Raw genomic sequence first — 23,975 nt, 5'->3', positions numbered from 1 at the left:
AATCACCCATGACCTCTGATCACTGATCCCACTTTGGTGCGTTCTTTAGTTAAAAGCAAAATCCTAGGCAATTCTTCACACTGGTCCGTTCACTTCGCAGTTAAAAAAATAAATTCTGCTTGCTGCGGTTTTGGTGAATGTTTGGTCCAGTTAAAAAAAAGAAAGAAAAAAAACAAAACAAGAAAAGCACACACCTAAAAAGCATCTCTCCATTGAAATGAATGGAAACCACATCAAAAACACAACGAACCGATGGGACATTTTCAGGTCCCGATTTACAGAATCGTCTGACAAGGGAAATCGCATTATATTCAATGATGCCCTGCTATTCAACTCAGCACAGTGCGACTCTGGAAAAGGTTCCTGGTGGACTTCAGCCCCATTGACTTCTAGGTTATCTCACAGAAGTCTCAGCATAGATATGATTTAAGCTTTAGTATACGACTTTGATGGGGTTTTTTTTAACCCACACCTCTCCTCCCTGGTCATCCTTCATCCATGGATTTTGATATAGCTGCAATTTTGGAGCTTTCCTTTGACTGATCAACCTTCCCTCCGAATGACCAGTCAACCCTCTCTCTCTCCGATCAACCCTCCCTCCGATCGCCCCCTCCAATCGACCAGTAAACCCCGCCGATCGACCCGACCCCTCCGATTGACCCGTCGACCCCCTTCAATGGACCCGTCGACCCCCTCCGATCGACCCCCTCCAATCGACCCGTCGACCCCCTCCCATCGACCCCCTCCCATCGACCCGTCGACCCCCTCCAATTGACCCCTCCGATTGACCAGTCGACCCCTCCGATTGACCAGTCGACCCCTCCCCCTCCAATCGACCCCTCCGATTGACCAGTCGACCCCTCCCCCTCCAATCCACCAACCCATTGATTGACTGACCTTTTCCATTACAGCGATCGATAATAGAGTTGATCGCTAAAAGGACTGATCAATCAACTGAAGGTTCGATCAATGAAGGATCAAAACAGCTTGAGTGTGAACCTAGGTGTAAGTCAGCAAGGATTAGGGAGGAGAGGTGACTGTTACAAGAAGAAATAAAAGCACACACGCCGATTCACCAAAGTAGTATAGGAAGGTCACACACGCTGCTACACTCCCCCACCTAAACACACATACATGTACAGGAAGCACATGGCCATGCTAGGTCCTGGCGCCGGTCGCACAGCTTTACCCTCATACTGTATCATCACACCACACGAAGCTCGCTATGAACTCACAAGAGATGCCGGGACAGCCCCGGACAGAAGTCTTTCACCGCCACAGCTGCTTTCCTTTGGTACGTTCCAGTCATGGTGTCACCGAGAGGAATACCACATGGAGCCCGGGGATTATAGGACCTTTCATGAAGTCACCATCACGTGGCCAGCTTAGACCAATGAGCAGATGCGATGTGCTTCCTGCTTGCTGGGACAGAGTGTATAGTGACATAGTGTAGAGCACAGGCAGTGCCGTGTGTTGTATAGGAGGCTGTCATGTCACGTGTCTGTGTGATCACATGGCTATTGCTGGGTTTTCAGTGAGAGTGTAAATGTCCCGGATGTAAAGCTTAACCACCTCAACACCAGGCCAGGTCTGACTTCTCACTTATATGGAAAACAGAATACATTGTTTTACTAGACATGACTTTGTACCTCTAAACATTAACCTCTTCCATGCCGGGCACTTATACCCCGTCCTGCCCAGGCCAGTTTCCAGGTTTCAGCGCTCTCACACTTTGAATGACAATTGCGCGGTCATACAACATTGTACCCAAACTAAAATTTTTATCATTTTCTTCACACAACTAGAGCTTTCTTTTGGTGGTATTTAATCACCGCTGGGGTTTTTATTTTTTGCTAAATTAACAAAAAAAGACCGAAAAGTTTGAAATAAAATCACATCTTTCTTTGTTTCTGTTATAAAAGTTTACAAATAAATATTTGTTCTTCATACATTTAGGCCGAGATGTATTCTGCTACATGTCTTTGGTGAAAATAACCCAAATTAGGATGTATTTTTTAGTTTGTAGGAAAGTTATAGAGTTCACAAACTATGGTATAGATCTGAATATTGATCAATCCTGAAGTACTGACGGGCAATCTAATATCTTGAGGTCTAAGAATGTCAGAACAGTACAGATATCCCCCAAATGACCCCTTTTTGCAGAGTAGACAGTCCAATGTATTTCATAAGAGGCATGGCAAGTTTTTTGAAGTTGTATTTTTTTTTGTCATATTTTTTGAAAAATGAAAAAATTAAAATTATTTTCACTATTTTTTTTTTACATACTGTCACCAGTTCAGTACAGCATCATCATATAACTGGCATGGCGGTGATCAGGGACACTGACTGGTGACAGTATGGAAAAAAGAATACTTTTTTTTATTTTTTTATTTATAATTTTTATTACATTTCTTTCTTTTTTTTTAAGATTTTTTTTTTTCATATTTCACTATAACCAAAGTAGTACAATGTTACCATAGTAATAGTGGTGGTAGTGTCATGACGTGGGCATGTATGGCTGCCAATGGAACTGCTTCTCTTGTATTTATTGATGATGTGACTGCTGACAAAAGCAGCAGGATGAATTCTGAAGTGTTTCGGGAATATTATCTGCTCATATTCAGCCAAATGCTTCAGAACTCATTGGACGCCGCTTCACAGTGCAGATGGACAATGACCCAAAGCATACTGCAAAAGCAACCAAAGAGTTTTTTGAGGGAAAGAAGTGGAATGTTATGCAATGGCCAAGTCAATCACCTGACCTGAATCCGATTGAGCATGCATTTCACTTGCTGAAGACAAAACTGAAGGGAAAATGCCCCAAGAACAAGCAGGAACTGAAGACAGTTGCAGTAGAGGCCTGGCAGAGCATCACCAGGGATGAAACCCAGCGTCTGGTGATGTCTATGCGTTCCACACTTCAGGCTGTCATTGACTGCAAAGGATTTGCAACCAAGTATTAAAAAGTGAAAGTTAGATTTATGATTATTATTCTGTCCCATTACTTTTGGTCCCTTAAAAAGTGGGAGGCACATATGCAAACTGTTGTAATTCCTACACCGTTCACCTGATTTGGATGTAAATACACTCAAATTAAAGCTGACAGTCTGCAGTTAAAGCACATCTTGTTAGTTTCATTTCAAATCCATTGTGGTGGTGTATAGAGACAAAAATGTTAGAATTGTGTCCATGTCCCAATATTTATGGACCTGACTGTATATATATTGTGACAGGAGGTCAGGAAGAACTAGGGGATGTGTTCAGGATGGGAGATATATTTGTCCCAGGTTCCTGCTCTACACAGACTATTTCTCCTGTTGTGCTGTGTAGTGATCCTGTGTGGCTCACTGTGGATAATTAGCTCAGGTGTAGTGAGTTAAGGGCTCTGGGCTCTATAAAACTCCCAGGCTGCATAGGGAGAATGCGCCAACCTGGAACCAGTTGGCTGTGTAAGACAGACTGGGGAGCAACCAAACCAACCTATGGTGAGAAACAATCGCTGTGATTTTGGAACTGTGTGAACACCCTGTGTCTGAGCAGTGGTAGGCTGCATACAGACCGCTAGATAGGAAAGCTGTGTGTTGTAGTTAGCCCAGTGTGGCCAGGCTTTATTTTTTGTTTTGCTGTTTTTTTTTTGTTTTTTTTTTTATGCACCGTGTGTTCACTGGACTTTGTAAATAAAAGCACAAAACTTATTCACCAAGTGTGTGTGTGTATATATATTATATGTGTGTTATTTGCATTTCTGGGTAGGGGGTGCAGTCGCAACCCGAACTACCTGTGCTGCCATTGGTGGCTAGGGATGTCAATCACTGGGTCCCGGCCGGCAATTCCCCCGGAAACTGTGAACAACACAGGTATCTCTCCTATCGGCATGGACATGCTGTGTCGTATCTCTCTGCAAAGCAGAGAAGTACAAAACAGCATGTCTCCAAAATAAAACGCACACAGTAAATCCTTTGATCGCCCCAGATGTTAACCCCTTCCTGCCCACTGTCATTAGTACAGTGTCAATTTTTTATTAGCACTGATCACTCTATTAGTGTCTCTGGTGATGTCAGTGGCAGTTAGTTCCCACCCGGTGTCAGAATGCCCACCGCAGTCCCGCTATGAGTTGCTGATCGCCGCCATTACTATTACTAGTATAACAAAAATAATAAAAATTCCAGCATATATACCACCGTTTGTAGATGCTATAACTTTCATGTAAACCAATTAATTTACATGTATTGGGATTTTTGTTAGCAAAGACATGTAGTACAATACTTTTTGGCCTAAATTTATGATGAAATTTGATTTTTTTAATTTTGCTATTGGATGTTTTATAGCAAAAAGTCAAAAACATTTTTTTTCAAAATTTGTTTTTTTTTTTGTTTATAGTGCAAAAAATAAAAAACCACAGAGGTGATCACATACCACCGAAAGAAAGCTCTATTTGTGGGAAAAAAATGACAAATTTAATGTATGTACAGTGCTGCATGACTGCGCAATTGTCTGTCCTCCTGATGAAGTCACATGTCATGACGTAATGCATAGGGCACTCCAATGCCATCAACCTGGAACCGGAAGTGTATGTACTGCCATCTTGGATAAGGGAATTGTATGCTGTTTCATTCACAAAAAGTATTTACAAAGATTGATCCTGCAGTGTCCCAGGAGCACACAAACAAATGTGAATGCATATTTTAAGAGTATTAATAAAGTACAAATTGGTTTTGATATACTTCACTATCTGGAGCATTCTTTCCATTTCTGTGGTGCATTTTGGAGTTTGGTGGAGGAGGAGTTGGAGATTAGCCCAGCTTGTGCATGTGATCGCTGTGACCATTCACAGCTAGGTACACTAGTATACAATGGATGGCATGAATGAAGCCATCCATTGTATACAAATGTCATGTGACCTGCTGTGATTGGTCACATGGTACCGGCAACGGGGCCAGTACTCAGATCTCTCATCGGCCATGTCCAAAGTACACGGCCAGTGCCAGATCTCGCCGCTGCGTGGCTCTGCAGGCATGCAAACTGCGCATGCCTGAAAGGACGCCATATGGCGTCCACCTGGAAAGGTGAGTGTTTTTGCCAGCCGTGTACTGTTTAGGAGATATTCTGTGCGGTTCCTTCAGAGCTGTGTGCTGTTGCCTGGATCTCCAGTGCGCAGGAGTGACGTCATCGTGGCCTAGAATTGTCAGACGGCTGGAGCTCGTGAACAAGGAAGGGTGATGGGTGAAGATGGAAGCCTCTACAGCGGTGACAGCGAGCAGCTGGAGGGCTTCGTTTTAAGGTAAGTTTTTTTTTTTTTTTACTTAATGTGCTAGCATGCGATGACTTCCCCCCCCCCCCCCCCCCCCCCTCCTGCAGTCTACTACTGATTTAAAAAAATGTTTTAGCAGAGGCCCTAGAGAATAAAATGGTGGGTGTTACAATTTTTGATGTCACATGGTATTTGTGTATTGTGTATGTGTATTGTGGTATTTTTCAAACAGTTGTTTGGGGGAAAAATACACTTTAACCACCTCCTGGCCGCCATATAAGGCAATGACGGGCGCAAGGCAGTTCTCTCATTCTGGGAGGAGGTCATATGACGTCCTCCCATTCTAACCGCGCATGCACAGCTCCGGGAGAGTGGCGACTGTCAGTACGCTGTGTCCCTCGGACATAGCGGATCACCGATCAACAGAGCCAAAGATGTTGGCTCGGTCATGTGATCAGCTGTGTCCAATCACAGCTGATCACATGTAAACAGGGAAATGCCGGTTATCTGCATTTCTCTCCTCACGAGCTGTCACGCTGACAGCTCTAGAGAAGAGGAGAGCAGGTAATCCTCATTCCTCGGAGGGGACATCTACACTGATGATCTGTGTAGCCCCAGCAGTGCCACCTGTCAGTGCCCATCAATGCCAGCTGTCAGTGCTCATCAGTGCTACCTGCCAGTGCCACATCAATGCAACATATCAGTGCCCATCTGAGCTGCCTTTCAGTGCTGCCTATCCGTGTCCGTCAGTGATGCCTATCAATGCTCATCACTGCCACCTACCAGTGTCTCCTCATCAGTGCCCATCACTGCAGCCTCATTAGCGCATATCAGTGAAGGAGAAAAATCACTTGTTTACAAAATTTTAAAATAAAACTTTTTTTTCAAAATTTTCAGTTTTTGGTTTGTTTAGCAAAAAATAAAAAACCCAGAGGTGATTAAATACCACCAAAATAAAGCTCTATCTAAAAAAAAAAAAAAAAAAAAAAAAAAATGATAAAAATGTCATATGGGTACAGTGTTGCATGACCGCGCAATTGTCATTCAAAGTGCGACAGCACCGAAGGCTGGAAATTGGCCTGGGCAGGAAGGGGGTATAAGTGCCCTGTAGGCTAGTGGTTTATGAATTTTATTGCACACAAACACTATATAATTCCCACTTTTTTGGTAAAGTATACAAGATGATGTTACACTGAGTAAATGGATACATATCATGCGTCCGCCCATAGAACAGTGCCAAACTACGGTGCCTAAAAATCTGCATAGGCAACGCTTTAAATGCCTTTACAGGTTACAACGGAGGTCTGAAGCTAAAACGATTGCTCTCATGCTGATGTTCACAACGGTACCTCACCTGTGTGGTGCAGTCACCGTTTACATATGGATTTGCACATGAACATGGTGGCGCTTTCATTATTATTTCTTTTATTTAATACTTTTCTTAGCTGTCTCTTTAATTTTTTTTTATCAACTTTATTGCTATCTCAAGAGATGAACAATATTCCTTGGGATAGCATGGGCCATGACAGGTCCTCTGTATGGAGAGATCTGGGGTCTATTAGACCCCATATTTCTCCTCTGGCCTCTAATGCACTTGACCAGACACAGATTGGTCTTATTGGCTGCTTTCCTTGCCGCTCACTGCCAGGTAAACAAAGAACCAAAACCAGAGGTGACAAATCCTTGTCAGTTCTGGTTTATAGGAGGTAACAGAGAGGAAGGAACAATGTCAGTTACTCTCTCTCTGTTTAGTGCAGCTGTTGCCGCCGTCAGAGCAATCTCAGGCTCCCTGATTGAATGGCAGGATGAGAGGACCCTCTTTCGCCACCTGCAGACTTCAGCCATTTGAATCACTTCTGCTTATCAGGGAACCACCAACTGCAAATCTTCATACCAGGACGATGCCTGCAGTGGTCAGGGAATGTAGCTTAGTTTAGCGTGAGCTACAGCAGTTCCCATAGTTCCCATTCCTATAAGCCAGTGTTTTTCAAACTATATTTCATTCAAGGCACCCTTTAAAATTGCCTGGGGAGCACCAGTCTGATGGCTCGTTCACGAAGGGGGTTCTTCCAAGCGCGAGCGTTTTTTTTTTTTTTTGCATGTTCTCGTGTTACGTTTTACAGCCGCTTGCCTGATGCCCTATAGCAGAAATACTGCTACAGGGCAGCAGGACTGCGCAAAATCACACACCCACATATACAGTTGTGTTCAAAATAATAGCAGTCAAACATCACTAACCTGATCAATCACTGTTTTTGGTAGAAATGATATTTCTACATGGCAAATAATTTACTAGCAGGTGTAGTAGAGTAATAGAAATCCAACAGACCCAACAGTCATGACATGCATGCTGCTGATTCTGTGTAATTGAATCACTAATTGAAAGGGGCATGTTCAAAATAATAGCAGTGTGGAGTTCTATTAGTGAGGTCATTCATTCTTTGAAAAACAGGTGGCAATTATTGCCCTTCTAAAGGAAGGAAGGCAGCAAATGTTGTACATGCTGGTTACAGTGCATTTCTCTCTGAAATTCTAAGGAAAATGGGTCGTTTGAGACATTTTTCAGAAGAACAGCGTACCTTGATTAAAAAGTTGATTGGAGAGGGCAAAACATATAAAGAAGTGCAGAAAATGATAGGCTGCTCAGCTAAAATGATCGCAAATGCTTTAAAATGGCAACCAAAACCTGAAAGAAAGCTAAAAACTACCATTCGAATGGATAGAAGAATAGCCAAAATGGCAAGGACTCAGCCAACAATCAGTTTCAGTAAGATCAAAGAAGATCTAAAGTTGCCTGTAAGTACGGTTACAATTAGCTTGGCTTCACATATCCGTCTTCTATCTGCAAGAAGCCCCCACAAAGTCCCACTGTTGAAAAAAAGACATGCTGAAGAGGTTATAATTTGCCAAAGAGCACATTGACTGGCCTAAAGAGAAATGGCGCAACATTTGTGGACTGATGAAAGTAAGATTGTTCTTTTTGGGTCTAGTGGCCGGAGACAGTTTGTCAGACGACCCCCAAACACTGAATTCAAACCACAGTACACTGTGAAGACAGTGAAGCATGGTTGCGCAAGCATCATGATATGGGGATGTTTCTCATACTACGGTGTTGGGCCTATTTATCGCATACCAGGGATCATGGATCAGTGCAACAGTGCAACATCTTGGTTCCAGACCAACAAGATTGACGTTATGGAGTGGCCAGCCCAATCCCCGGATCTTAATCCAATAGAAAACTTGTGGGGTGACATAAAAAATGCAGTTTCTGAGGAAAAACCAAGAAATGGAGAACTGTAGAATGTAGTCCAATCATCCTGGGCTGGAATACCTGATCACAGGGGCCAGAAGTTGGTTGACTCCATGCAACACAGATGTACAGCAGTTCTCAAACAGTGCTTATACAATGAAATATTAAGTGATTCAAAGGAAAGCAAAATCTTCAAACTTTTTTCAGTTTATATAATGAATGTTTGAGTTTGTAAAGAAGAATACAAACACTGCTATTTTTTTGAACAGCCTAATATTCACTTTTCTTCAATTTTTTTTTTTTTTATAGGAACACAAATTTGATATTTTTTCTTTTATGTTTTGATTTGGAATAGAATGTGTGTATGGAAATAAACGCTATTAGAAGAAGGATTTTGAGCTTTATTCACTTTTTTCAACACACTGCTATTATTTTGAACACAACTGTATATACATATATACATTCAGGTCCATAAATATTGGGACATCGGAACAATTCTAACATTTTTGGCTCTATACACCACCACAATGGATTTGAAATGAAACAAACAAGATGTGCTTTAACTGCAGACTGTCAGCTTTAATTTGAGGGTATTTACATCCAGGTCAGGTGAACGGTGTAGGAATTACAACAGTTTGCATATGTGCCTCCCACTTGTTAAGGAACCAAAAGTAATGGGACAATTGCCTTTTCAGCTGTTCCATGGCCAGGTGTGTGTTATTCCCTCATTATCCCAATTACAATGAGCAGACAAAAGGTTTAGAGTTCATTTCAAGTGTGCTATTTGCATTTGGAATCTGTTGCTGTCAACTCTCAAGATGAGATCCAAAGAGCTGTCACTATCAGTGAAGCAAGCCATCATTAGGCTGAAAAAACAAAACAAACCCATCAGAGAGATAGCAAAAACATTGCTAGACGTGGCCAAAACAACTGTTTGGAACATTCTTAAAAAGAAGGAATGCACCGGTGAGCTCAGCAACACCAAAAGAACCGGAAGACCACGGAAAACAACTGTGGTGGATGACCGAAGAATTCTTTCCCTGGTGAAGAAAACACCCTTCACAACAGTTGGCCAGATCAAGATCACTCTCCAGGAGGTAGGTGTGTGTGTGTGTGTGTCAAAGTCAACAATCAAGAGAAGACTTCACCAGAGTGAACACAGAGGGTTCACCACAAGATGTAAACCATTGGTGAGTCTCAAAAACAGGAAGGCCAGATTAGAGTTTGCCAAACGACATCTAAAAAAGCCTTCACAGTTCTGGAACAACATCCTATGGACAGATGAGACCAAGATCAACTTGTACCAGAGTGATGGGAAGAGAAGAGTATGGAGAAGGAAAGGAACTGCTCATGATCCTAAGCATACCACCTCATCAGTGAAGCATGGTGGTGGTAGTGTCATGGCGTGGGCATGTATGGCTGCCAATGGAACTGGTTCTCTTGTATTTATTGATGATGTGACTGCTGACAAAAGCAGCAGGATGAATTCTGAAGTGTTTCGGGCAATATTATCTGCTCATATTCAGCCAAATGGTTCACAACTCATTGGATGCTGCTTCACAGTGCAGATGGACAATGACCCAAAGCATACTGCAAAAGCAACCAAAGAGTTTTTTAAGGGAAAGAAGTGGAATGTTATGCAATGGCCAAGTCAATCACCTGACCTGAATCCGATTGAGCATGCATTTCACTTGCTGAAGACAAAACTGAAGGGAAAATGCCCCAAGAACAAGCAGGAACTGAAGACCGTTGCAGTAGAGGCCTGGCAGAGCATCACCAGGGATGAAACCCAGCGTCTGGTGATGTCTATGCGTTCCAGACTTCAGGCTGTAATTGACTGCAAAGGATTTGCAACCAAGTATTAAAAAGTTAAAGTTTGATTTATGATTATTATTCTGTCCCATTACTTTTGGTCCCTTAACAAGTGGGAGACACATATGCAAACTGTTGTAATTCTTACACCGTTCACCTGATTTGGATGTAAATACCCTCAAATTAAAGCTCACAGTCTGAAGTTAAAGCACATCGTGTTTGTTTCATTTCAAATCCATTGTGGTGGTGTATAGAGCCAAAAATGTTAGAATTGTGTCCATGTCCCAATATTTATGGACCTGTGTGTGTGTGTATGTATGTATGTATGTATGTATGTATATGTATATGTGTATATGTATATATATATAATATATATACATACACACACACACAATGTGTTATTTGCATTTCCGGGTAAATAAACTATTTATTTAAATAGTGTATTTAAAGGATGGCCAGACCTGCAGTCTGTGCCTTGTTGTACTGTTTGCTTGGCCCTGGTTTCCTGATCCTGTTACTTCTGTCCTGACTCTGCTTGAACTCTGCCTGTACTGATCTCGGCTAGTCCTGACCACTCTCCCGCCTGCTCCTGGTACTCTGTTTGCTACCGACCCGGCCTGCCTGATTACTCTTGTATTGTATGTTTGTTATCTGTTTGGAGGTTTGGTTTAGTTTGTTTGCACTGTGTTTGTTTGGTTTTGCACTGCGTTTTGTATTGTTAGTCTTAAAAAATTATATAATTTACTATACCTGAAGCCTGCGTTTCCCTGTGTCAGTCCACACACACTTCTGGTCGTACCCGGATCCCTGAAATTACAACAAGGCCATTCCTGACCACAAGTGGCTGCACAGGGAAGCCATCTTGGCTTATTGTTGCTGGGAAGGATGCATCCTGATGAGGTGGTGTATTTGTCTCTGCTGGATGAAAGAGAGTATGCTTATCAGACTCTGAAGGAGTATACCAGGGATCAACTGCTAGAATGTATATGGGTCGCTCATGTTCTAGTGGATCAGGGCACAGAATTCTCTGAGGTGCAACCTTTGTTTCAGGTTTGCGCAGAGTTGGCTTCATCTGGTACCCCTGAAAGCAGGAATGACTTTTTGCCACCATTTAGTGCAGACCAGGTAGAGTCCCTGGTATGGTTATTAGAGGATGATGTGGATTGCTTCTTGGAGCATTATTCTGCATGTTCACAACAGGTACTAAGGGATTGTATAAACGCAGTGCAGTCTTTGACCAGACAGGCTTTGTGTAAGCTGAGCTTTGTTCAACCCATACTGCAGACATGGTCAGACTTGTTGCACCCAGCCTCAGTCAGCTTACAACGTCATTCCTCCGCTCAAGGCACTCTTCCTGCATCCCCGACAGCACCCCCAGTGACGGCCCAGTATACTCTGCTAACTACCACATATCCGTCCTCTGCTCCCACTCGCTGCACCTATCCTGCCTTTTAACCCTGTAAAGAAGTCCTCTGTAGCAACTGCTCCCTCCTCTGTTCCATCCTCCCAGCTCTTCTCTGTCTTCAGCTGCTCCATCTGTTTACAAACCTGCGCTTACTTACAGTGCTCCGGTAACTAAAACCAGGAAAAGGCGAAAATTCTTTACAACCAGTACCATCCTGCCAGTATCCAAACCGGTCAGCCTGCCATCTGAGAACCCGCCTTCCATGGTTCAGCCTGGTGCCTCAGCGCCCGCAATTCAGCCTGATGTCTCTACCCAGCCTGATGTCTCTACCCAGCCTGATGTCTCTATCCAGCCTGATGAACCTATCATGCCAGGTGACTCGGTGCCTGCTGTCGAGCCAGATGGTCTGGTGAGCCGATGCCCGCTGTCGAGCCAGACGATCCAATGCCTGATGACCCAGTGCCCGCTGTCGTGCGTGATGACCCGATGCCCGCTGTCGAGCCAGATGACCTGATGCCAGATGACCCGATGCCAGCTGTCGAGCTAGATGGCCTGGTGACCCGATGCCCGCTGTCGAGCCAGACGATCCAATGCCTGATGACCTGGTGCCTGCTGTCGAACCAGATGACCCGGTACCCGTTGTCGAGCCAGATGGCCTGATGCCTGGTGACCCGGTGCCCGCTGTCGAGCCAGATGACCCGGTACTCGCTGTCGAGCCAGATGACCTGATGCCAGATGACCCAATGCTTGGTGACCCGGTGCCCGCTGTCGTGCCTGGTGACCCGGTGCCCGCTGTCGTGCCTGGTGACCCGCTGTCTTGCCAGATGACTTGGTGCCCGCTGCTCTGCCTGTTGGCCCGGTGCCCGCTGCTCCGCCTGTTGGCCCGGTGCCCAGCCTGATGTGCCTCTGTCCGGTGCCCAGCTCGATGTGCCAGTCTTTGATATCCCGCCAGTTACCGGACCCGGGCGGTGGAACATTTTGCCCAGCTAGGACTGTTTAGAGTGTCCTGAGGCCGCTCCTTGAGAGGGGGGTACTGTCAGGAATGGACTTGCCAGTAGTGGTGGGACTCACCTGCCTTGTGGGCTGCAGTACCAGGGCTGGCCAGCAGGTGCTCTCAACAACCAGAGGCTCACTCCTGCAATTAGCCATCACCTGGGCTGATTGCAGGTGGTGTATTTAAAGGATGGCCAGACCTGCAGTCAGTGCCTTGTTGTACTGTTCGCTTGGCCCTGGTTTCCTGATCCTGTTACTTCTGTCCTGACTCTGCTTGAACTTTGCCTGTACTGACCTCGGCTAGTCCTGACCACTCTCCCCGCCTGCTCCTGGTACTCCATTTGCTACTGACCCGGCCTGCCTGACTACTCTTGTATTGTATGTTTATCTGTTGGAGGTTTGGTTTAGTTTGTTTGCACTGTGTTTATGCTTAGTTCTGCACTGCGTTTGTATTGTTAGTCTTAATAAATTATATTATTTACTATACTTGAAGCCTGCATTTCCCTGTGTCAGTCCACACACTTCTGGTCATACCCGGATATCTGACAAGAGATGAAGAGTGAGCCTGGAGGAGGTGCGGGCTGTGCTCTCTTACACCCCAGCTTCCCTCCCTCCTGTCTGAATACAACAGGTAATAAAGAATTCTCAGATCAGGACTGTGCAGGGTTTGAACACTGCCCTCACCTACAATTTTTTTTGTTGCCTGGATAGAAGATGGGGGAGGTAATCGGGGGAGTTTGATTATGAAAGGGTTCCTCTGGTAGCTTCTGTGTACTGTTATCTGCTCTTTCTAGCAAAGCTAAAAGCTGTGGGGGCTGCCCAACCTGTTCTTAGCAACCAATGATGTCATTGATTGGCGGGACATGGGCGGGTGGCTTGCACAGATTTCAGCAAGAGTACAGATAACGGCATAGAGGAGGAGAGAGTTGGAAGGAGGTGCGGGATATGCTCTCTCCCTCCTCCTCTGTACACAGAAGTTAACAGAGGAACCCTTTAATGATCGGACTGTGTAGGGATTTATGTCATTTTGCCGTAGCGACTCTTTGCCACATCCCAGTTGAAAAAGCTAAGCAAGTTATAAGCTAAGCAAGCCTATCCTGCTGATACATGACTGCCCTTAGGTAGTCTTGACTGGCCAGGAAGTACAAGAGGATGAACAAAGGGTGAACAAAAGACTTCTTGTGGTTTTAGGAGTGCAGTTGCCCATAGGGGATGGCTGGGACTGGTGGTCAGTGGGATGTGCAAATGGATCAGTTCAGGGAACAGGCAGAGATGTCAATAAACAGGAAAATAATTGGTCCAGGTAGTAGGCAGAAATGTGCTCAATAAAGAGGTCAGGGTCAGTACAGGCAGCAAGCAAAAGGAACACTGCACTTGTGGCAGTAATCAGAAAAACTGTTGCTGGCCCTGGGGATCCTGTACTGATGTGGTGGCGATCGGGAACACTTTTGATGGCTGTACTGATTCTGGTGACACTTGCACTGGTGTGGCTTAAGATCAGGAACATTGCTGTTGGCTTCACTGGTCTTGTGACACTGTCACTGATGTGGCAGCAATCAGGAACACTTTTGCTGGCTGCACTGGCACTGTGACAGTGATCAAGAATAGTGGTGCTGACCAGGGGCGGACTGACAACTCATGGGGCCCCTGGGCAATAGGGGATCATGGGGCCCCTGTGTCCTTGCCCAAACTCAAAAAAGTCTATGAAAAAGGTACCAGGGGCATCTCATGGGGAATCCTACTGACCCCGGGCCCTTGGGAAGTGCCAGTGTTTCCAAATGGTCAGTCCGCCCCTGCTGCTGACTTACACTGACCTGGCAACAATGTAATTTGGAGGTCGCTAACTTGTTGATCCCAAGCTACCTGTTGACTGCCAGTAGATGACAGGTAGATCACGTTCGAGTAGGGGCGGACTGACCATTCGGGCATTGCCTGAGGGCCCGAGGTCAGTAGGGGGCCATGAGAGGATCACTGTCCAGTGACAGTGTGGGGAGCGGAGAAGGAGGCAGTCTCAGATCCCGACCCAGAAGTAGCTCACCTGTCACTTCACGTGGTGGCAGAGTGAGTCAGGTGAAGGGTCCGGACACTGTGTTGGTGATGGAGCCGGTGGGAAGATGAGAGGCATATCATCCATGGGTGCGGGGTGTTCACAGCACACACCCTGCAAATACCCCCCCCCCGTGAGGGACCGCCGAGCAGCACCACTAGCACTCCACCGGTCAGGCGTGCCCAGAGCGCGGAATCTAAGCCCCAGGGTACTTGTTCACCAGGGCCCCTGATGGTGGGGATGGACTTGTAGTACCCCGAGACCAGGTCGCCACTACTGAGCACACCTGTCAGTGGTAGGGGTGTTCGCCAAGGGCTCCAACCAGGGAGAGCCAGATGTGAGGAGGTCGGGTGACCCCGATGGGATGGATGGCTGAGCAAGTGCGAAGTCAGACAGGCCGAGTTGGTAACGTAGAGGACGGTAAGGTACAAGGGAGCAGGCAGAGAATCGTCGGGTCACACGCCAGGTCAGCAACAGTAGGTCAGATCTAATGAGGGGCATGCAGGGAGAGAGGTCAGGCAAAGCAAGGGTCTGGGCAGGAGAAATCAGCAGGTCAAGAACAATCCGGGTCAATAAACTTACAAGGCACCGGTTCAGAATCACAGGAAGCAGGTAAGACCAGAAGGCAACGAATTGACAGCTCAGGGACATTTAAATATCCCGCCCTGCGCTGCCATTGGTGCCCAGCGGGCGGCCGTGGCTTCTACTGCGCATGCGTGAACTCGAACGCCGCGGCCAGCCCGGACCTAGGGCCCGTGCACAGGGCGGAGCAGTGCGCCTGCGCCGGGACCATCGCGGCAGGGATCGAGGGGATCCCTGACATTGCCCCCCCCCCCCCCCCCTACGGGCAACCTCCGGATGCCCACCCGATCTCTCCACCACGGGTGATCACAAAGAAACCTCCGGACAAGTCTAGGTGCATGGACATTATGGGCTGGTTCCCACGAATTGTCCTCAGGGCCGTAGCCCTTCCACTTGATGAGAAATTGGGTCTGGCCCCCCCTTCGTCGGCACTTCAGGATTGCCTCCACCTCGAATTCTTCTTCCTCTTCAACTGTTACGGCCTCCGGGGGCCTGGATTCCCGTTCCGGGAAGGCATCAGGGACTACCGGCTTCAACAGGGACACGTGGAAGACAGGGTGGATCTTGAGTGTCTCAGGGAGAACAAGTTCATAGGCCACTTCATTGACCATCCGTTTGATGCAAAAAGGGCCTATAAATTTAGGTCCCAACTTCTTTGACGGGCAGAGCATCTTCAAGTTCGATGTAGCCAGCCAAACCTTCTCTCCGGGCCGCAACACCAGATCCCCTCTTCGCTTCCTATTAAAAGCCCTCTTGTAGTCTTCTTGGGCTTGACGGATGGCTTCCTGTAGTTTTTTATTGTTTGAAGTGAAAAAGGTTAGTGCATCCTGTGTTGCTGGAATTGGGCATTCCGGAACTAAATCCGGGAGGAAGACAGGGTGAAACCCATAGTTGGAGAAGAACGGGGACTGCCCTGTTGCTGAATGGCAAGCATTGTTGTACGCGAATTCCGCCAAAGGGAGAAGTGGCACCCAGTCGTCCTGAGAGAATGATGTGTAGCATCGCAGGTATTGCTCTAGGGTCTGATTGGTCCTTTCGGTCTGACCATTGGTCTGAGGGTGAAATGTCGAGGAAAGGGATAGCTTGATATCCAGGGCTTTGCACAATGCCCTCCAAAATCTCGAGGTAAACTGCACCCCTCGGTCCGAGACGATGTCTTCGGGAACCCCATGCAGTCTAACGACCTCTCGAATAAAAACTTGCGCCGTCTCGGCTGCTGATGGAGTCTTCCGTAAAGGAATGAAATGGGCCATCTTGGATAAGCGGTCCACAACCACGAGAATTGCTGTGTGGTTCAGTGAAGGTGGAAGCTCGACTATGAAGTCCATAGAGATCTTCTGCCAGGGCCGTTCAGGGATGGGTAATGGACGTAGCAGGCCCCACGCCTTATTTCTTGAAGGCTTGTTCCGCTGGCAGATGGCACAGGAGCCCACGTAACTTTTACAATCCTTGGCCATGTCCGGCCACCAGAAGGAACGTCGGAGAAGTTCCAGGGTCTTGACTGGGCCAAAATGTCCTGCCATCGGGTGGTCATGGCAATGTCCCAAGACTAGGGTTCGGGCTTCCTCCGGCACCACAATCCGGTCCTCCCTCCATAGGAGTCCCCCCTTGTTCTGGAGGGGCGCCCCATCGGAGGTAGACATTGCTGTGGACGCTCTCAGGATCTCGGAGCGAAGGTTCGTCTGGAGGGCCAAGAAGTTTCCCGCAGGCAGAATAGTGTCAGGTACTGGGATCTCCTTGGCGTCCTCGTACATACGTGACAACGCGTCTGGCTTCATGTTTTTTGATCCCGGCCTGTATGTGATGTGGAACTGGAACCTCGAGAAAAACAATGCCCATCTTGCTTGTCGTGGGCGCAGACGTTTGGCCGTCCTCAGATATTCCAGGTTCTTGTGGTCCGTGAATATCAGGATGGGATGTGAGGCACCTTCCAGCAAGTACCTCCATTCTTCTAATGCGGTCTTGATAGCCAGTAGTTCTCGATCCCCAATGTCGTAGTTCTTCTCCGCAGGGGTAAGTTTCCGTGAGAAGAATGCTACTGGGTGAAGTAATTCCTTGGCGCCCTTTTGCTGGGAAAGGATGGAGCCAACCGCGTTTTCTGACGCATCTACTTCTAAGATGTAGGGCAGGGAGGCGTCGGGATGACCCAGAATGGGTGCCGAGGTAAATAACTTCTTTAGTGCTTCAAAAGCTTCCTGTGCCTCTGGCGTCCATCTGAATCGCGTCCCAAGCTTGGTTAACTGAGTGATGGGGGAGACCAGACCCGAGCAGTTCTTGATGAACTTCCGGTAGAAGTTTGCGAACCCGATAAAACGTTGTACGCTTTTCCTGTCCGTGGGTTCAGGCCAATCTAGGATCGCAGAGACCTTCTGAGGGTCCATTGCGACCCCCGTGGTGGAGATAATCAGACCCAGAAATGTAACGCTAGCCTGTTCAAAGCAACATTTCTCTGCTTTAGCGTACAACCCGTGCTGCCGCAACCGCCCCAACACCTTTGTTACATGTACCCTGTGCTCCCCCAGGGAGGATGAGAAAATCAAAATGTCGTCTAAGTAGACGATGACAAAGATGTCCAGGAAGTCCCTAAAGATGTCGTTTACAAAGTGCTGGAAGGTGGCCGGCGCGTTGCACAACCCGAAAGGCATGACCAGGTATTCGAAATGGCCGAAACGGGTGCGGAAGGCCGTTTTCCACTCATCCCCCTCCCTTATGCGAACCAAATTGTAGGCTCCCCTTAAGTCCAGCTTGGTAAATACTACTGCAGCTTTTAAGCTCTGGAATAATTCTGGTACCAGTGGTAATGGGTAACGATTTTTGATTGTGACCCTATTCAGCTCCCGATAGTCAATACATGGCCTCAAAGTCTTGTCTTTCTTTTCTACAAAGAAGATCCCTGCACCTGCTGGGGAAGTGGAGGGACGGATGAATCCCTTCCGGAGGCTGTCCTCAATATAATCCTTCAGGGCCCCTAATTCTAGCTCAGAAAGGGGAAAAATTCGCCTGAAGGGAATTTCAGAACCGGGTAACAGATCAATAGGACAGTCATATGGGCGGTGGGGGGGTAGAGTATCTGCTCCCCGTTCACTGAACACATCAAGAAACTTATTATAGGCTGCAGGAATCACTTGTTTTAGGCTGTCATCCCCTTCAGAGCACAGGAGGACCTGGGGGACCTCCGGGCCCGAAGTTCGGCACAGTTCCCGACAGTATGGGGAAGGGAACGAGACAACCCCAGTTTCCCAGTCAATTTGGGGGTTATGGGCCCGCAACCATGGGAGCCCCAGAATGACTGGGAAAAGGGGTGATGCAATAGCATCCAGGCGGAGGAGTTCCCGGTGCTGACCGGCAATGGAAGTCACAATGGAAGGGGTCTTAGGGCGGCGTACATCCTCGTACAGATCAAGCAGGGGGACGAGTGGAAGACTGCGTTTAACACCAGAACCGGTCACTATGAATCCCTGGTGATGCCCTTCGGGTTGTGTAACACGCCTGCGGTCTTTCAGGAGTTCATAAATGATCTCTTTCGTGACTTGTTGCAGCAGTGCATGGTGGTCTACTTGGATGACATCCTGGTTTACTCTGCCTCCATGGAGTCCCATATCCAGGATGTCAAGCAGGTGTTGCAACGGTTACGTGAGAACAAACTTTTTTGCAAGCTCGAAGTGTGAATTCCACCGGTACCAGGTCGCCTTTTTGGGCTACATCATTTTCCATCGACCCTCAGAAGGGGGAGGCGGTTCTGCAGTGGCCTTGTCCCAATGGTCTTCAGCCCATTCAGCTCTTTTTGGGTTTCACCAACTATTATCGGACGTTCATCAGGAACTTCTCAATGCTGGCTAAGCCTCTCTCAGACCTAACCAAGAAGGGCAGTAATCCTCACGAGTGGCCATCCGAGGCCATCGTAGCTTTTGAGGCTCTGAAATCCGCCTTCGCTTCGGCTCCGATACTGTCTCATCCCAATCCTGGGTTGCCCTTCGTCCTCGAGGTTGATGCATCTGAGACTGGAGTAGGCGCTCTCCTGTCTCAGCGGCGGTCGCCTGATGGACCCCTACTTCCCTGTGGGTTCAACTCCAGGAAGCTTTCCTCTGCAGAATGCAGCTACCAGATTGGAGATAGGGAGTTGTTGGCCATCATTCTGGCTCTCAAGGAATGGAGGCACCTGCTCGAGGGCTCCGCAGTTCCGGTCCTCATTCTTACCGATCACAAGAACCTGACGTATCTCTCGGAGGCCAAGAGATTGACGCCCCGTCAGGCCAGATGGGCCTTGTTCTTGTCACGTTTCGACTATGTAGTTTCCTATTTGCCTGGCTCCAAGAATGTCAGGGCTGATGCATTGTCGCGATAATACTCTTGTCCAGGGAGGACTCTGAGCCAACCTCGGTCATACCTCCAGATCAGATCCTGGCTGCCATTCGCACCAGTCTGACTTCTCCCCTTGGGGAGCAGATTTTGGCGGCTCAAACTGACGCTCCTCCTGAGAGACCAGATGGTAGATGTTTCATACCTGAGGGATTGCACACCCGCCTTCTGCATACCTACCACAACTCCAAGACTGCCGGTCATCTGGGGAGGAGCCAGTTGTCCTGGGTCATCTCTCGTTTATTCTGGTGGCCAACTCTCCATTCCAACATCGCCTCTTATGTAGCGGCATGTTCGGTCTGTGCCCAGAATAAATCTCCACGGCATCTTCCATTGGGCCTTCTGCAACTCATTCCCAATGGGGAGCGTCCCTGGTCACACCTGGGCATGGATTTTATTGTAGACCTCCCTGGGTCTCGGGGCTATACGGTCATCTTCATGGTCATTGATCGTTTTTCCAAAATGTGCCATTGTGTTCAGCTCAAAGTACCAACTGCACAAGAACTGGCCATGGTTTTTGCCAGGGAGATTTTCCGCCTGCGTGGGTTGCCCAGGGTGATTGTCTCGGACCGTGGGAGTCAGTTCGTGTCCAGGTTCTGGCGCGCCTTCTGCTCCCAGTTGGGTATCAGGCTCTCCTTCTCTTCGGCCTACCACCCGCAGTCCAATGGGGCTGCGGAGCGTTCCAACCAGGCCCTGGAACAATTCCTTTGCTGCTATATCTCAGACCATCAGGACGATTGGGCCGATCTCCTCCCATGTGCGGAGTTTGCCAGGAACTCGGCTGTCAACGTCTCCTCCGGGATGTCTCCCTTCATGGCCAACTAGGGGTTCCAACCTGCGGTATTACCTGAGAGGTTCTCGCCACAGGACATTCCGGCTGTGGAGAACCATCTTGCTGCCCTGCGTTCTTCATGGGGGCAGATCCAGAAGTCCTTGAGGGACTCATCACAGTGCCAGAAGTTCCAGGCTGATCGCAGATGGCTGCCCGCTCCTTCATACCAGGTCGGAGATCAGGTGTGGTTGTCTACTCGCAACCTCAATCTTCGGGTGCTGGCCCCCCCATTTTGTTGGCCCTTTTCGCATCCTCCGCAAGGTGAATCCGGTTGCCTATGCCCTTGCCTGGGATGCGGATCTCTAATGTCTTCCATGTATCCCTGTTGAAGTCTCTGGTCTGCAATCGCTTCACTACCTCTCTGCCTCGGCCCCGTCCCATCTGGCTTGACGGTCATGAGGAGTATGAGGTGAGCCGGATCCTGGACTCTCGATTGGTGCGCGGTCGGGTGCAGTTCCTGGTTCATTGGCGCGCTTATGGTCCCGAGGAGCGTTCCTGGGTTTTTTCCGCGGATGTTCATGCTCCTGCCCTCCTCTGCGCTTTTCATGCCCGCTTTCCTCAGAAGCCTTTTGTTGAGCCGTGGAGGGGCCCTTGTGGAGAAGGTACTGTCAAGGTCCTACCTTTTCCCAGAGGTTATGCTGCTCCATGTGCTGGCATCCATCTTGGGTTTCTGCAAAGCATGGTGGGAGCCTTTTATGCTTTCAGGCCTCTGTGGTCCATCCCCCAGAGGGGTGTGGTTGAGCACATTTAAGCTGGTTGTCTGCACGTGCTCTTTGCATTCGTGCCCTGTTTGTTAGTGTTGTTGCAAGCTCTTATTCTACTCTCGTGGCTCTCCTGGAAACTGACTCGGCTTTGTCTAAGACTACTCTCAGCCTTATCCCTTTATCTGACTTCCCGTTGCTGAACCCGGATTGTGACCCGTGTATTCTTGTCTACCGTTCTGTACTGTCTGTCCCGCTGTTATCGACCTGGCCTGTCCGACTACGCTGTCGCTCTTATCTGGTTCCTACCAGCTATACGCCATTGGCGGCGGCCATTACTGCAGCTGGGGTTTCTCGGGGGCCGTGACCTGGTTCCTGGCTGCGTCAAGTCCATCCCCACCATCAGGTGCCCTGGTGAAGGGCAGCCTGGGGCTTAGACTCCACTCCCTGAGGGACTCCGGTCTGTGGGTGGTGGTTATCGTCAGTCGGTGCGTGACCCTGCCTATCCATTCCACAGCTCCTGCTCTGACCCTTCCTTCCTTCCTTCCTTCCCTCCCCTCCTTCCTTACTTCCTTCTTTCCTTCCATCCATTCGCCCCCTCCTTTTTTCTTTCCTTCCTTCCTACCTTTCTTCCTTCCTCCGCTCCCCTTTCTTCCTCCATCCATTCCCTCCCTCCCTCCCTTCTTAACTTCCTCCCTTCCCTCATTTTTTTCTGCATCTCTCTCTTTCTCTCCCTCTCCCCCTCTGTTTCTGTCTATCTTCTTCTTTCCCCCCTCTCACCCCCCCCCTCTCTCTCTCTCTCTCCCCTTCCTTTCCTTCCTCCATCCCCTCCTTTCATTCTTTCCTCCCTCCATCCCCTCCTTTTCATTTTCTTCCTTCATTCCTTCCTTTCTCCTTCCATTCCTTCCCTCCATTTTCTTCCTTCCTTCCCTTCTCTTCTTTCATTACTTCCTCCATCCATTTCCTTCCTTTCTCCATCCATTCCCTCCCTTCATTCTTTCCTTCCTGCCCTCCCTCCCTCTTTCTCTTCCTTCCTTTCGCTCTCCTTCCCTCCCCTTTCCTTTTTTCCTTCATTTCATCCCTCATGTTTCTTTCTTCCTTCCTCCCTTCCCTGTTACCTTCCCTCCCCTTCCTTCATTCCATCCTCCATCCATTTTCTTCCTTCCTTCCTTCCTTCCTTCCTCCCTTTTCTTCCTTACCTTCTTTCCTTTCTCTATCCCCTTTTTTCATTTTTCCCTTCCCTTCCTCCTTGTCTTTCAATCATTCCTTCCTTCCTTCCTTCCTTCCTTCCCATTCATTACTCCGTTCCTTCCTTCCTTCCTTCCTTCCCATTCCTTCCTTCCCATTCCTTCCTTCCCTCCTTCCCTCCTTCCTTCCTTCCCATTCATTACTCCTTCCTTCCCTCCTTCCTTCCTTCCCATTCATTACTCCTTCCTTCCTTCCTTCCCATTCATTACTCCTTCCTTCCTTCCTTCCTTCCTTCCCTCCTTCCCTCCTTCCCATTCATTACTCCTTCCTTCCTTCCCATTCATTACTCCTTCCTTCCTTCCCTCCTTCCTTCCTTCCCATTCATTACTCCTTCCCTCCTTCCTTCCTTCCCATTCATTACTCCTTCCTTCCCTCCTTTTTTTTTTTTTTTTTTTTTTTTTAATATGTACCTGACCATGTATTATTCAGGATAGTCCTATTGTGATACTCTATCGACTGCCTCAATCTTATATATCATTAATATCCTATTGGGGTACATCAAGTCTACTGCAAAGTTCTTTATTTCCCTTAATAAAACCTGATCTTCTGTTAATTAAAGATAGGATCCGTCCTCTTTAGATCACCTAGCTTTACTGACCTATACTGCTTAACTGCGCCTGAATACTACCAATAAAATGGCGCCAATCTATAGGAGACATCTCTGTAAGTCAGAGTATAATACACACTGACTTACATTAAAGGCGTGCACCTGAATACTGCCAACAAAATGGCGCCGTCCTACGTAGGACACTATTGTAAGCCGGATATCTACGACAAAATGGCGCCAACGCACTGCGCATGTGCCGATCGCCGGGAAAATGACCACCGCGATAATCGCTGGCGCCTTTTCCACACGATTTTAGCTAATGTAAACGGCTCTTTGACGTCCCTGCATTTAAGCCCAGGACCCTTTGATAATGTGCACCGCACAAAACGCGTCAGTGGCTACAGTATCCGGATGTCTGACCGCCACTGGTGGCCATCCTGATTAATATCTGGTCAGTGTTTGTTTTCATTTTACCTCTACAATTTATGTTGTACCTTCATTAAACTCCGTGTATACGGTATCACGCTATGTGGTGTCCCTTATTGGGCTCTCTTCAATGAGAGTTTCCACATGCAGAATCTGCTCAAAATGGGGATCCCGGATGGTGACACGCTTGAGACACATATGTGTATTTTGGAGTATCTAACCCAAGTTGCGATTGGAAGGTTTATGACCCTGTCCCTATCCTGGCAATTGACTGCTATCCGATACTACAGGAGTAATCTTACATGCATTTTTTTTACGCACTTCTGGTGAGTGCGCAATTTTTACCCCAGATTCACCGTGTGATACACTGAACTTTATCCCACGCACCTACTAGGATCTAATGGATCCCCACGCTTGGCCTTATTTTGGGACTTTTTATCTCACTCAATCTCACCGCAGTGTGATTTGATATTTGCACTTTATAATATGTTATGTATGCCATTTATGCTATTATAGCGCTGC

At 47.7% G+C, this 23,975-nt stretch overlaps 1 protein-coding gene across 1 annotated transcript in view; it reads right to left on the bottom strand.

Moving 5' to 3' along the window:
• Window positions 1–1,441, bottom strand: part of RMP24 (ribonuclease MRP subunit p24) — a 33,415-nt gene extending 31,974 nt beyond the window's left edge. Inside the window, exon 1 of the mRNA XM_089689035.1 lies at window positions 1,236–1,441. Within this exon, the coding sequence (XP_089545161.1) occupies window positions 1,236–1,309 (74 nt within the window). The 5' untranslated portion in view covers window positions 1,310–1,441. The remainder of the gene's footprint in view (window positions 1–1,235) is intronic.
• Window positions 1,442–23,975: the final 22,534 nt, after the last annotated feature.

Source organism: Staurois parvus, unplaced genomic scaffold, assembly GCF_062004578.1.
Source record: "Staurois parvus isolate SC_StPar_1 unplaced genomic scaffold, SC_StPar_1.0 ptg000468l, whole genome shotgun sequence".
NCBI classification, from domain to species: Eukaryota; Metazoa; Chordata; class Amphibia; order Anura; family Ranidae; genus Staurois; species Staurois parvus.
This window is presented reverse-complemented; position numbering and strand designations above follow the sequence as displayed.